This window comes from Portunus trituberculatus, chromosome 21 (genome assembly GCF_017591435.1).
Source record: "Portunus trituberculatus isolate SZX2019 chromosome 21, ASM1759143v1, whole genome shotgun sequence".
In the NCBI taxonomy this organism is placed as follows: Eukaryota; Metazoa; Arthropoda; class Malacostraca; order Decapoda; family Portunidae; genus Portunus; species Portunus trituberculatus.
The window spans coordinates 15259534-15272033 of record NC_059275.1 but is presented as its reverse complement, the minus strand read 5'-3'; the positions used below and the strand labels follow the sequence as shown (position 1 = coordinate 15272033).

Sequence of the window (12500 nt, the reverse complement as noted above, 5' to 3'; positions counted from 1 at the left end):
CAAAACATTACCTTTATACACCCCAAAAAGCCACCCCATTAATACAATACATTCCAACACACCCCACTACTTCCACGCACTCTAAGCACCCCATTAATACCCCCACGCACTCCACTATCTACTTTACGCACTCTACACAAAACACTCCTACAAACCATTAACACAACACACTCAACACACCCTACTACTTCCACGTACTCTAAATACCCCCTCTCCCCCCACTAATATCCCCATGCACTTCATTACCTCTTTTACGCACTCCAATACAATTCATTACCAATATACACCCCCAAACAGACTCATTAACACCCTAAAGCACACCATTATCTCCTCCACGCACCCCAATGAAATCCACTACCCTCCATCACGCACCTTCGACATACCCCATGACCTCCATATACCCTGAACACACCCATTTAATACCAGTAATTCCACATCCTCACATTTCTTTCTTTTCCTCTTCTTCTTCTTCTTCTTCCTTCTCCATCCCTCCACTGTTCTCGTCTCCCCATTCCACTACCACCACTACTACCACCACCATCACCGCCGCCGCCCTATCTTCTGCCGCCATTGTAATTAATTTAACATTCACCTACACAAGATTGTCCGTTTTCCATTAGGTAAAAAGATAGCGGTGTTTCTCCTTCGACAGCGACATTAATTAAATCAGAGTTCGAAGGGAGACTTTTGTATTTTATTTTTATTTCTTCCTTCCTTCATTTTTGTCATCATTTTCTTTCCTTTTCTTTTTTTTTCCTTTTTTTCTTCAATTTTTTTTTTTTTTTTTCAGTAAACGTCATGTGAAATAATATTATGTAGTTTTTTTTCCCATGTATCTATTTATCTACCTATCTATCTATCTTTTATTATTTACATTGTTTTTCTTATTCTATTTTTCAGCAAACGTCGAGAAATAATATAGTTCGTCTTTCCATCTATCTATTTATCTATCTATCCATCTATGTATCTACCTATCTGCCTTTTTTTTTTCTGTACGCAAGACAACTGAGAAAGAGCAACGAAAGTGAATATCTGTGTAAAATAAATTCAAATAAAAGGCCACAGAAAATATCAGTCGTCAGTTTAACCAGCTTAGTCTAGAGTTGTCCAAATTTGAGGATAAATGCCTTAAAACCTCCCTCTTGAGACAATTCCTGCAAAAATAGCTGGAAATACAAGAACAAGCAGGGAATTCTAGAGTTTCCCTATCTATCTATCTATCTACTTCCTTATCTGTGTCAATAAAGGCGAAGACTCAACGTGAAAAGACAAGAGGCGTGATCCTTATGACTAATGGGAAAGTTCTGAATCAATAAGAGTACCTATAGCTTTAATTTATAAGGGTGTTTCTAGTTTCCTCATAGCAGCCTCGTTAGGGCCAAAAGATCTGCTGCCGTTTGTTCTTCCTGTGTGTTCATTTGTGTAACTTAATCGTTATCTTGCCTTCGCCTGAGATAATAATGGTACTTAGAAATCAATGTACGTGAGAGTAGGAGTGGAATTGAATGTACGTGGTAATCAGGATAAGAAATGGTACGTGAGCTTAGATGTCTGTACCTAGTGGTTAGATGGTACGTACGTGGTAGTCAGAGTGGTGTACATGATAGTTTGACGGTATGTGGAGTTACAGGACGGTACGTGGTAACTGAAGGACGGTACGTGGAGTTAGATAAGTGTACGTGGTAATTAGAAGATGGTACATTGACTTAAGAGGACTGTACGTGGTAGTTAGGGGACAGTACATGGAGTTAGGATAGCGTACGTGGCAATTAAAAGCTTACAGGAGAGTCAGAGGTAATACAAAGCTAATATAAGAGTTAAGAAGACTGTATGTGGCAGTTACAACACACAACACCAACACAACACACACCAGACCCCAACACAGCACCAGACAGACACTCACTCACCAACACCACACCGACAGAACCACCGATAAGGAGACAGAAAAACCAGCAAAAGCACTAGAGTCAAACACCTCAGAAAGTCACCAACCCGGAGACAAAATAAATAAATAAATGAATAAAAGAAACACAACAAACCACGATAAGGGGAAAAAAAAAAAAGAGAGAGGGAGAAAGAGAGAAACAGGAGAGGAAAAAAAGCAATGAAGTCAAACACCTCAGAAAGTAACCAACCCGGTGACTCTAAAAAACACAATACCACGATAAGGAAAGAGAGAGAGAGAGAGAAACAGGAGAAAAAAAAATCCAAACCCACGAGAAGTCACAGAGACAAACACCGCTGGGGGAATATCAAGGAGAGAGGGAGCGACAAGGAGAGGAACAAATGGGGCATAATCCATACGTTTTTTCTGCTTGGTGTTGGCTGAGCAGCTGCAACAGGTTTGTGCGTGGCGAGGATGCCGTTGCTGCAGAAGAGGCGAGGCGGCGGACGAGGTGGAGGCGCTACCGTGAGCTCCACCACCACTTTGGGCAGCGACGGCGGCAGAGGAGGTAGAAGCGACAGCCTCGTCAGGAGGGGGGCGGCGTGGCTGGACAGCGGAGGTCGTGGTGGTGGTGGCGGGACGGTCCAGGGCAGCGGCGGAGACAGGCGGACACATGCACACACACGGAAGGCGGTGGACACACACACAACCTCCCACCTGGCCGGTTAGATGCACACTGTTTCCCTCCTCCCGACTCTTCCTCCTCCTCTCCTACGCCTGCAGCCTCTCTCTCTCTCTCGCTCTCTCTCTCTCTCTCTCTCTCTCTCTCTCTCTCTCTCTCTCTCTCTCTCTCTCTCTCTCTCTCTCTCTCCATCTCTCTCTCTCTCTCTCTCTCTCTCTCTCTCTCTCTCTCTCTCTCTCTCTCTCTCTCTCTCTCTCTCTCTCTCTCTCTCTCTCTCTCTCTCTCTCTCTCTCTGAATCCACCACCACCATTACCACACACACTATCAACGCTTAGCCATCCATTTCCACCTCCATTCCCCTTCCCCCATTACATCTACCTTTAATTCACTCCCTCCCCCCTCTCCCTCCCACTCTCCCTCCTCTCCCTCCTTCCCTAGCAGCAGTAGTCAGGAACAGCAGCACCGTCAGCAGCATCCTCGTCTCCCAGTCTGACATCTCCCGTTTGTCATCTCCTACTCCTGTCAGCTTTTTTTTTCTTCTTCCCCGCTACACGTAACTGTTCACTCTCCCTCTCACTCTTCCCTCCCTTCCCTCACTCCCTCACTCACTCACTCACTCACTCTCTCTCTCTCTCTCTCTCTCTCTCTCTCTCTCTCTCTCTCTCTCTCTCTCTCTCTCTCTCTCTCTCTCTCTCCTCTTTCTCTCTCTCTCACTCTCTCTCTCTCTCTCTCTCTCTCTCTCTCTCTCTCTCTCTCTCTCTCTCTCTCTCTCTCTCTCTCTCTCTCTCTCTCTCTCTCTCTCTCTCTCTCTCTCTCTCTCTCTCTCTCATCTCCGGCAGGAAACGCAAGTCTTTAACGGTCTAATTACCTTCTGCGTACGAGGAAATGTTGAGGATCACCTAATCACCTTCTCTAATTACTTGGCCCCTCACCTGTGATCGACCTCACCTATCCGTCCTTACCTGTATCCTGCACCTGTACGGATATAACCTAACCTAACCTAACCTAACCTAACTAACCTAACCTAACCTAACCTAAGCTAACCTAACCTAGCCAAACCTGATCTAACCTTCTAAGCGCCGAGTTCATTATTGTCTTCCCTTTAAACATATTCTTGCTAAAATTTTCCTTCTAAACATCCTGCCTCCTTACTTTTATTAAGACAGTACACACAGTTTTTCCTTTAAAGATATTGCCAACTATTTTTTTCCTCTTCTTCGTTCAGTAATCTTACTCTTTTTGATTATCCTGTATCTATTTCTTTCTTTTTTCTCCCTACATTCTTTTTTACCTCAAGGATAGAGTATAATCACTATTCCTCCTACAAATATTCTGTAGCCACCACCATTCCTTATGAAAATCACCTGTAACCAAAACTGATTTCTTAAAGAACCTCTACAACCAGTATTTCTTAAGTAAAATTATCGTAACAACCAAGATTTCTTCATTAACCCCTTCGGTACCAGGACATGTTTTCATATTTATTTTGCTTACTATTTTGTGACTTTACACAGCTTCAGAAAATTTGGCGGGGATTAAAACAGTGGCCATTAATCTTCTGACCTCCAGAGACCCTTCCTAATGTAAATAAAATCGTCTAATCGTATCGGAAACTCAAGTACTGAAGGATTGAAAACGCAACACAACCAGAATTATCCCACTTAAATGACCTTATAACCAACATTTCCTCGTAAAAACAGCAACCAACAACTATTTTTCCATATAAAACACGCAATAACCAACATTTCTTCCTATAAAACGCAAAGTAACCAACATTTCTTCCCCAAATAACCCAACAACTACAATTTCTCCATTTAAATCACCAACAAACATTTCTTCCCATAAACACACAGTAACCAACATTTTTCTACATGAAACACACAGTAACCAACATTTCTCTACAAAACACACAGTAATCAACATTTCTTCCCATAAAACACAGTAACCAACATTTCTTTCCATAAAAACACACAGTAACCAACATTTCTCTACATAAAACAAACAGTAACCAACATTTCTTCCCATAAAACACAGTAACCAACATTTCTTCCCATAAAACACACAGTAACCAATATTTCTCTACATAAAACATGCAGTAACCAACATTTCTTCCCATAGAACACAAAGTAACTAACATTTCTCTACATAAAACATGCAGTAACCAACATTTCTTCCCATAAAACACACTGTAACCAACATTTCTCTATATAACCACACAGTAACCAACATTTCTTCCCATAAAACACAATAACCAACATTTCTTCCCCCAAAATAACCCAACAACCACAATTCCTCCCTTTAAATCACCAACCAACATTTCTCCCAAAAACACAACTATTTCTCCACATAAAAACACGCAGCAACAAACATTTCTTCCCTTAAAAACACCAACAACCACAATTATTCTACTTAGATTACCATTAACCAACATTTCTCCGTAAAAAAACAGCAATCAAACAACATTTCTTCCCTTAAAACACGTAATAACCAACATCTCTACCCAAGAAACACCATCAACCACAATTGCTACCTTTAAATCACCCTACAACCACTATTTCTTCCTACAACCACGCAGTAACCACTATACTCCCCACAGAATAGTGTAACTACCACCATTGCCTCATAAAAGACATGTAACTACCATTTTCTTTGTTATAACCAACATCGCTGCTGCCTATAAACATTTCCTTCCTTATAACACCAATTTCCCTCCCTCATCTGTCCTGCTTTGTGAGGAGGAGGAGGAGGAGGAGGAGGAGGAGGAGGAGGAGAAGGAGGAGGATTAGTAAGTGGAGAATGAAGAGGAAAGAAAAGATAAGAAGAAGAAGAAGAAGAAGAAGAAGAAGAAGAAGAAGAAGAAGAAGAAGAAGAAGAAGAAGAAGAAGAAGAAGAAGAAGAAGAAGAAGAAGAAGAAGAAGAAGAAGAAGAAGAAGAAGAAAAAAAAGAAAACGAGAGAATAGAATAAAAGAGAAAAGGCAGAAGAGAAAGAATAAAACAAAGAAAGAAGAAGAAGAAAAAAGAAAAAGAACAAGAACAAGAAAAAGAAAAAGAAAAGAAGAAGAAGAAGAAGAAGAAGAAGAAGAAGAAGAAGAAGAAGAAGAGAGTCGTTACCATAAATTACTCCCTTAAACCAGGCCTGTTTTTGAGGGAAGAGGGGAGAGGGAGGGATGAAGGGAGGGGAAAGAGAGAGAGAGAGAGGTAAAGGGAGAAGGAGAGGGAGAGAGAGAGAGAGAGAGAGGGGAGGCCAGGTATAGGTGAGAGAAGGAGTGAGGGGAACCAAATACGGTAAGACTCTGTCCTGTAACAAGCAGTTTGGAGTGGCGTGATGGAGGGGTGAGGAGTGCAAGGAGTGGGAGCGAGAGGGGGTGGGGGGGGCTAGTTAAGAGTGTCGTGGTATTGGGGGGGGGGAGAGGGGTGGCTCATTATTATTTCAACGCCACTTTAAACGCCACTTTCCCCACGCCCTTGAAAAGTTTTACCGTGATAGAGAGAGAGAGAGAGAGAGAGAGAGAGAGAGAGAGATGTGGTAGGGAAGTAAAATGGTGTAGATAGGAGACGAGAAAGCGGAGAGTAAGAGGAAGATGGGAAAGGTAAGGAGGGTAATGGAAGGCAAAGATAAAAGGAGAGGAAAGGAAAAGAAAGGAAAAGAAAGGGAAGGGAAGGGAAGGGAAGGGAAGGGAAGGAATGGAAAGGGAAAAAAAGGATGAAGAAAGGAAAGAAGGATAGAACAAAGGAACGAAGGAAGGAAGGAATGAAGGAAGGAGAGAGAGAGGGAGGAAAGAAGAAAGTGCGCTAATTACAATGGATAAGGAAAATGAATGAAAGAAACAGAAAAAATGGAAAAAGGAAAATAGGAAAAAGAGAGTAGGAAAAAAAGTAAGAATAGAAAAGTGGGAAGATAAAGTTCATATACTGCGGGTTTTGCTTAGCGACATCATAGAAACACCTGAAGAAATATAGAAACTCAATCAATCTATCCATTCAGCATCACACTTATAAACACCTCATTCCAAAGTGTTTAATTGAAGCTAGACGGGGTATTTAAGTGTGTTTTTATGATACTAGAGGCAGATTAACAGGATTTTTACATTATTTACAGGAGAAACACTCATTGGAACCTAGCTAATTATCTCTGTGGCCTTTGAAAATAGTCGTGAGAGAGAGAGAGAGAGAGAGAGAGAGAGAGAGAGAGAGAGAGAGAGAGAGAGAGAGAGAGAGAGAGAGAGAGAGAGAGAGAGAGTGTGTGTGTGTGTGTGTTTCACTGTTTGATCTGCTGCAGTCTCTGACGAGACAGCCAGACGTCCCTACGGAACGAGCTCAGAGCTCATTATTTCCGATCTTCGGATAGGCCTGAGACCAGGCACACACCACACACCGGGACAACAAGGTCACAACTCCTCGATTTACATCCCGTACCTACTCACTGCTAGGTGAACAGGGGCTACACGTGAAAGGAGACACACCCAAATATCTCCACCCGGCCGGGGAATCGAACCCCGGTCCTCTGGCTTGTGAAGCCAGCGCTCTAACCACTGAGCTACCGGGTGTGTGTGTGTGTGTGTGTGTGTGTGTGTGTGTGTGTGTGTGTGTGTGTGTGTGTGTGTGTGTGTGTGTGTGTGCGCATATCTGGCCATTCCCAGCACCTCAATACTTAACACCACTCTGTACCACTGCACCCAACACTGCAACTACCACTTCATTCCACCTTAAACACCCCACCTCGCTTTCTATCGCCACTCCACCACCCCAACCAACTCCACCTCCCTTCCTTCTGCACCTCAACCTTCCAGCCAACATCCTCCCTTTCCCCAAACACTCCACTTCGCTTCCTTCCGCCCCCAACACACTCATTATCGGAAAATTGGGTTCTTGGCACTAACTCACACGCTTCTGCCTCTCCTACGGGCATCGACTGACCACTCACACCACTGGAACCACTTGCACCACGTCCTCAGGCGCCCTCCAGCCACCGACCCGCCCCTGGAAACTGGTCCCCGCCCCCTTTCGTCCATGTGAGAGTAAATAATGCATGCGACGCCTCCTATCCCGTGAAGCTGCTTTCCGTCAAGGTGTGTGACTAGAGTGCCAAAGCCAGGCCAGGTGAGGGAGGCAGGTGACGGGGGACAGGTGAGGTGGGGGGTAGATGGGAGGTAAGGGAGTACGTGGGAGGTAGGTAGGTGATATAGCTATGAGTTTGGCAGGTTAGGTTAGATTAGATGAGGTAAGTTAGGTTAAGTTAGATTAGGGTGGGTTAGGTTGGTGGGATAGGCAGGAGAGAGAGAGAGAGAGAGAGAGAGAGAGAGAGAGAGAGAGAGAGAGAGAGAGAGAGAGAGAGAGAGAGAGAGAGAGAGAGAGAGAGAGAGAGAGAGAGAGAGAGAGAGAGAGAGAGAGAGAGAGAGAGATAAGACGTGGATAACTGAGACAAAAGTGAAAGGAAGAAAACACACAAGAGAAAATAACGAACCTGAGTAACAAAAAAAAAAATACAATAACACACGCAAAAAAAAAAAAGCGAAAAGAGAAAGAAAAAGAAGAAGCGGCGGAAAGTAAGACAAACATCAAGTACAAAGACAAAAATAGAAAAAATATACAATAACACAAACGCGCAAAACAAGAGAAAAAAAAGAAAAGAGAAAAAAAAAAGAGAGAGAGAAAGAAAAGAAGAAGCGGCGCCAAGTAAGAGAAGCAGCAAGTACAGGTATTAGTGGGTGGTGGAGTAAACGACGCATGAATTATCTAGCCAACTCGTGCTGGTCTGACCTAAGTGTTATGCGGCATGCGATGGAGTGCGTGCGATGAAGTGCGTGCGTGAGTGCGTGCATGACAGGGATACTAAGGGCGGTGGCTGACCCCCTTACGATACCGCCACGAGGACAAGGAGCAGCAAAGAACACGAAGGAGGAGCAAAAGGAAGGATGGACAGTACAAGATCGTGAGGAAGGTTAGGGAAAGGGATAAAAATTAATACAAAGGAATACAAAGAAATACAAAGGAATGCAAAGGAAGACAAACAGAGCAACAAGGAAAACAAAGAAGGAGCAAAGTAAGGATAAAACAGCACAAGATCGTGAGGAAGATTAGCAAAATTAATACAAAGGAATACAAAGGAATACAAAGGAAGACAGAAACAGAGCAACAAGGAACACAAAGGAAGAACAAAGGAGGAATAAACAGCACAAGATCGTGAGGAAGGTTGAAAAAAGGAATAAAAATGAATAAATGAATACAAAGGAATGCAAAAGGATGCAAAGAAGACAGGGAGCAACAAGGAACACAAAGAAGAAACAAAGCAAGGATAAAAGATCGTGAGGAAGGTTGAAAAAATTTATACAAATGAATACAAAGAAATGCAAAAGAATACAAAGGAATACAAAGGAAGACAAACAGAACAACAAGGAACACAAAGAAGAAACAGAGGAGGGATAAACAGCACAAGATCGTGAGAAAAATTGAGGAAAGCAGGAATACAAAGGAATACAAAGGAATACAAAAGGAAGACATAGGAAGACAAAAGGAAGACAAAAACGGAAGAAGGAATATTAGACCACCTCGCATCACACACTCCTCTAAACAAAAAAGCAGATCTCGAAAAATCCTTAATTGTTTGTCTTCCCTAAAACTTCCCTAACTCCCCAAAACTCCCCCTAACAGCCAACACTCCAACACCAGACACCTCCCTAATACTTCCCCACCACAACACAACACCCCAACACATCCCAGCACCTCCAACACCCTCATCATATTCCGACCACATCCCTACCACTTTACAACACTCCCGCATCTACAACACATCCCCAACACAACACAGCACCCCAACACAACCCCACCACCCCCAACACGCTCATAACATCCCTAAGTCATCCCCATCACAGCATTTTAGCACCCTTACACTTCTCCACCACAACACAGGATCCCAGGATATCCCCACCACATCTCTAAGACCTCTTAACACACCCAGTCCCAATCCTTCCCCTAATACTCCCCAACACTCCCCCAACACACTGCAGGGAAAAGAAATTAAGAATACATTAGCTCCACGTTCTTTGAGAGAGAGAGAGAGAGAGAGAGAGAGAGAGAGAGAGAGAGAGAGAGAGAGAGAGAGTTTTCTTTTTTTTAACTCTGCCTGTCTTCCCTTCCTCTTCTCCCTCCTCTCCCTCCTCTCCCTTTATCTTTCCTTCCTTCCTACTTTCATTAAACACTCAAGAAAATGTTAAAGAAAACCACTCCTTCCTTTAATTCCTTCTCGTTACAGTATCTTCCTTCCTTCCTTCCTTCTTTCTTTATTCTCTCTCTCTCTCTCTCTCTCTCTCTCTCTCTCTCTCTCTCTCTCTAGTCTCCCTCCTTCCACACTCAATATCTTTTTTTCCAACTAAAACCTTCATTCACTACTCCTCTTCCTTCTCCTCCTTGTTATCCTCCTACGTCCTTCTTCTTATCTCCTCATCTCCCTTCCTTTCTTCCTTGTTATTTTTTTTCACCACTTTATTCAATCCTCCTCCTCCTCCTCCTCCTCCTCCTCCTCTTGTATCCCCTTCACCTCCTCCTCTTTCCTCGTCCTGGGTTAAGCTTCTTTTATTGGTAGTAACACAAATCGTTTATCTATTTCCAATCTTTATCTACTTTCCTCCGTATTTATGTCCTAATAATTCTCTTAAAAATGATGGAAAAATACACCAGAGGGATTGAGGCGAGAGAGAGAGAGAGAGAGAGAGAGAGAGAGAGAGAGAGAGAGAGAGAGAGAGAGAGAGAGAGAGAGAGAGAGAGAGAGAGAGAGAGAGAAGGGGGGGGAGAGATCGTATCGCAAATGCATTATTGGTTTCAAAGCAGGAAGAGATTTGCAAAAAGTGTTATACTCTTTGTGTCTGTGAAATATATATGACTACATTACAGAGAGAGAGAGAGAGAGAGAGAGAGAGAGAGAGAGAGAGAGAGAGAGAGAGAGAGAGAGAGAGAGAGAGAGAGAGAGAGAGAGAGCAGGAATGTAATGCTACGCAGGAATGTAATGCAGAGTAAGTAGTATCTGTCTGTCTGTCTCTCTCTCTCTCTCTCTCTCTCTCTCTCTCTCTCTCTCTCTCTCTCTCTCTGCCTGTCTGTCTGTCTGTCTGTGTATGCCTCCTCATAATGACATGGGACTAAAGGGTTGAAAGAGTTGAAACGCTGGAGTCCTAACCTGCCATTGTGAGAGTAATAATGGAAAGAATGACGAGATGAACAAGAAAATTACATACTCTCTCTCTCTCTCTCTCTCTCTCTCTCTCTCTCTCTCTCTCTCTCTCTCTCTCTCTCTCTACTCCTTTAATTCTTACTTCTTTGTTTCCTTCATCTTTTCCTCTTCTTTTCTTCCTCTATCTCCTCTTCTTCCTTACCTCTTTCCCTCCTCTATCTCTCCTTCTTCCTTATCTCTTTCCATTCTTCTCCTTTACTTCTTAATTCTTTCCTTTTCCCTACCACCTCCTCTTTTCCCTACTTCACTACTTACTTCCTTACCTTCTTTTCTTTCCCCTATCTCCTCCATCTCCCTCTCCCTCCTCATTCCCTCCGGCATTCGTTCTCTCCCTCCCTTCCTTCCTCTCATTTTAACCTCCCTCCTTGACTCTCGTATTACCTCTTCCTTTCTCCTTCCTGCTACTCCTCACCCTTCCTTCGTTCCCTCGACACAAAAGTACTCAGAGTCATTTGTACTCACCATGAAGGGCCTGGTTCTTGTTCTGGTGGGAAAGGAGACCCCCATCGCCGCCTCCGTCACCGCCACGCCCTCCTGTTGCAGTGCGGGGGCGGCTCCTGGCAGATCTGGCACGCTCCGAAGGCTGTAATATACCAGAGCTCTGTCGTTTCTTCGCCACGCGCTGCTCCAGAAGTTGACGCTGAAGAAGGGGAAGAAGGAGTAAGTGTTAGGATTTGTGACATATTTGAGGGATTGTTAAGTTGATTGTGTTTCTATTCTATTTATTTATCTATTTTAGTTTGAAGGAGTGGAAAAAGAGGTATTATGGAGTTTCTACTTAAATTCTGAAGGAAGAGGGAAGTGGGATAGAAAAGAGTTCATATTCAAATAGTATCTAATCAAATTCTATATTACAGAGATTCATTCCTCTACGAAAATCAAATGCCACATCATTCCCTTCAGTCATATAGTTCTCCCAACATAGTGGAACATAATCCTGTCTCCACCTAACCTAATCCAACCTAACCTCACACAATCTACCTTGACCAAAACTAACCTTCTAACCTAACCTAACTTACTATTTTAAACATAGCCTAATTTCTTTTTACTGGTATTGTGAGAGAGAGAGAGAGAGAGAGAGAGAGAGAGAGAGAGAGAGAGAGAGAGAGAGAGAGAGAGAGAGAGAGAGAGAGAGAGAGACAGAGACAGATTAACAGACAGAGAAACAGAGAAACAGAAAAGGGAAGAAAAAGTCAAACAAAACACGAAGAAACAAGAGAAAAGGGAAAGAATGAATAAAAGATGAAGGGTTAGGAGGAAAAAAAGGTGAGAGGAAGGAGAGGAAGGATATGAGACGAGAGGCGCAGGGAGAGTCAGAGTGAGAGGTGGTGAGAGAAGTGATGGTGAAGAGGACGCCTGGGAGAGTACGAGTGAGAGGCTGAGAGACATGGAGAGCAGGATAATGGTGGAGAAAGGGACAGGGAGAGGGAGAGGGAGAGAGAGGGAGAGGTGAGAGAGGACAAGTAAGACAAGGGAGAAGTATGTGTACGTGATAGTGTATGAGAGAGAGAGAGAGAGAGAGAGAGAGAGAGAGAGAGAGAGAGAGAGAGAGAGAGAGAGAGAGAGAGAGAGAGAGAGAGAGAGAGTATCATTATATCTTTCACACTTTTTTATCCTTATTCTTATCTATCTATTTTGTGTGTTACTATCTGGTCGTCGGTTTGTTCACACGTTCTTCTCTCTCTATCTGTCTGTCTGTCTGTTTGTA

At 43.3% G+C, this 12500-nt stretch overlaps 1 protein-coding gene across 2 annotated transcripts in view; it reads right to left on the bottom strand.

Moving 5' to 3' along the window:
* The window catches only part of LOC123506966 (tubby protein homolog), a 167209-nt gene that overhangs the window by 146621 nt on the left and 8088 nt on the right, over positions 1–12500 (bottom strand). The window contains exon 2 of one of the 2 annotated variants that reach the window (XM_045259426.1): positions 11255–11432. Coding sequence is in view for 1 of the 2 variants with exons in the window: in XM_045259425.1 (XP_045115360.1) it covers positions 2305–2560 (256 nt within the window). In the remaining variant the exon portion in view is untranslated. Of the gene's footprint in view, positions 1–2304; positions 2640–11254; positions 11433–12500 lie in introns of those variants that run through there. The other variant, XM_045259425.1, reaches the window with a different exon arrangement.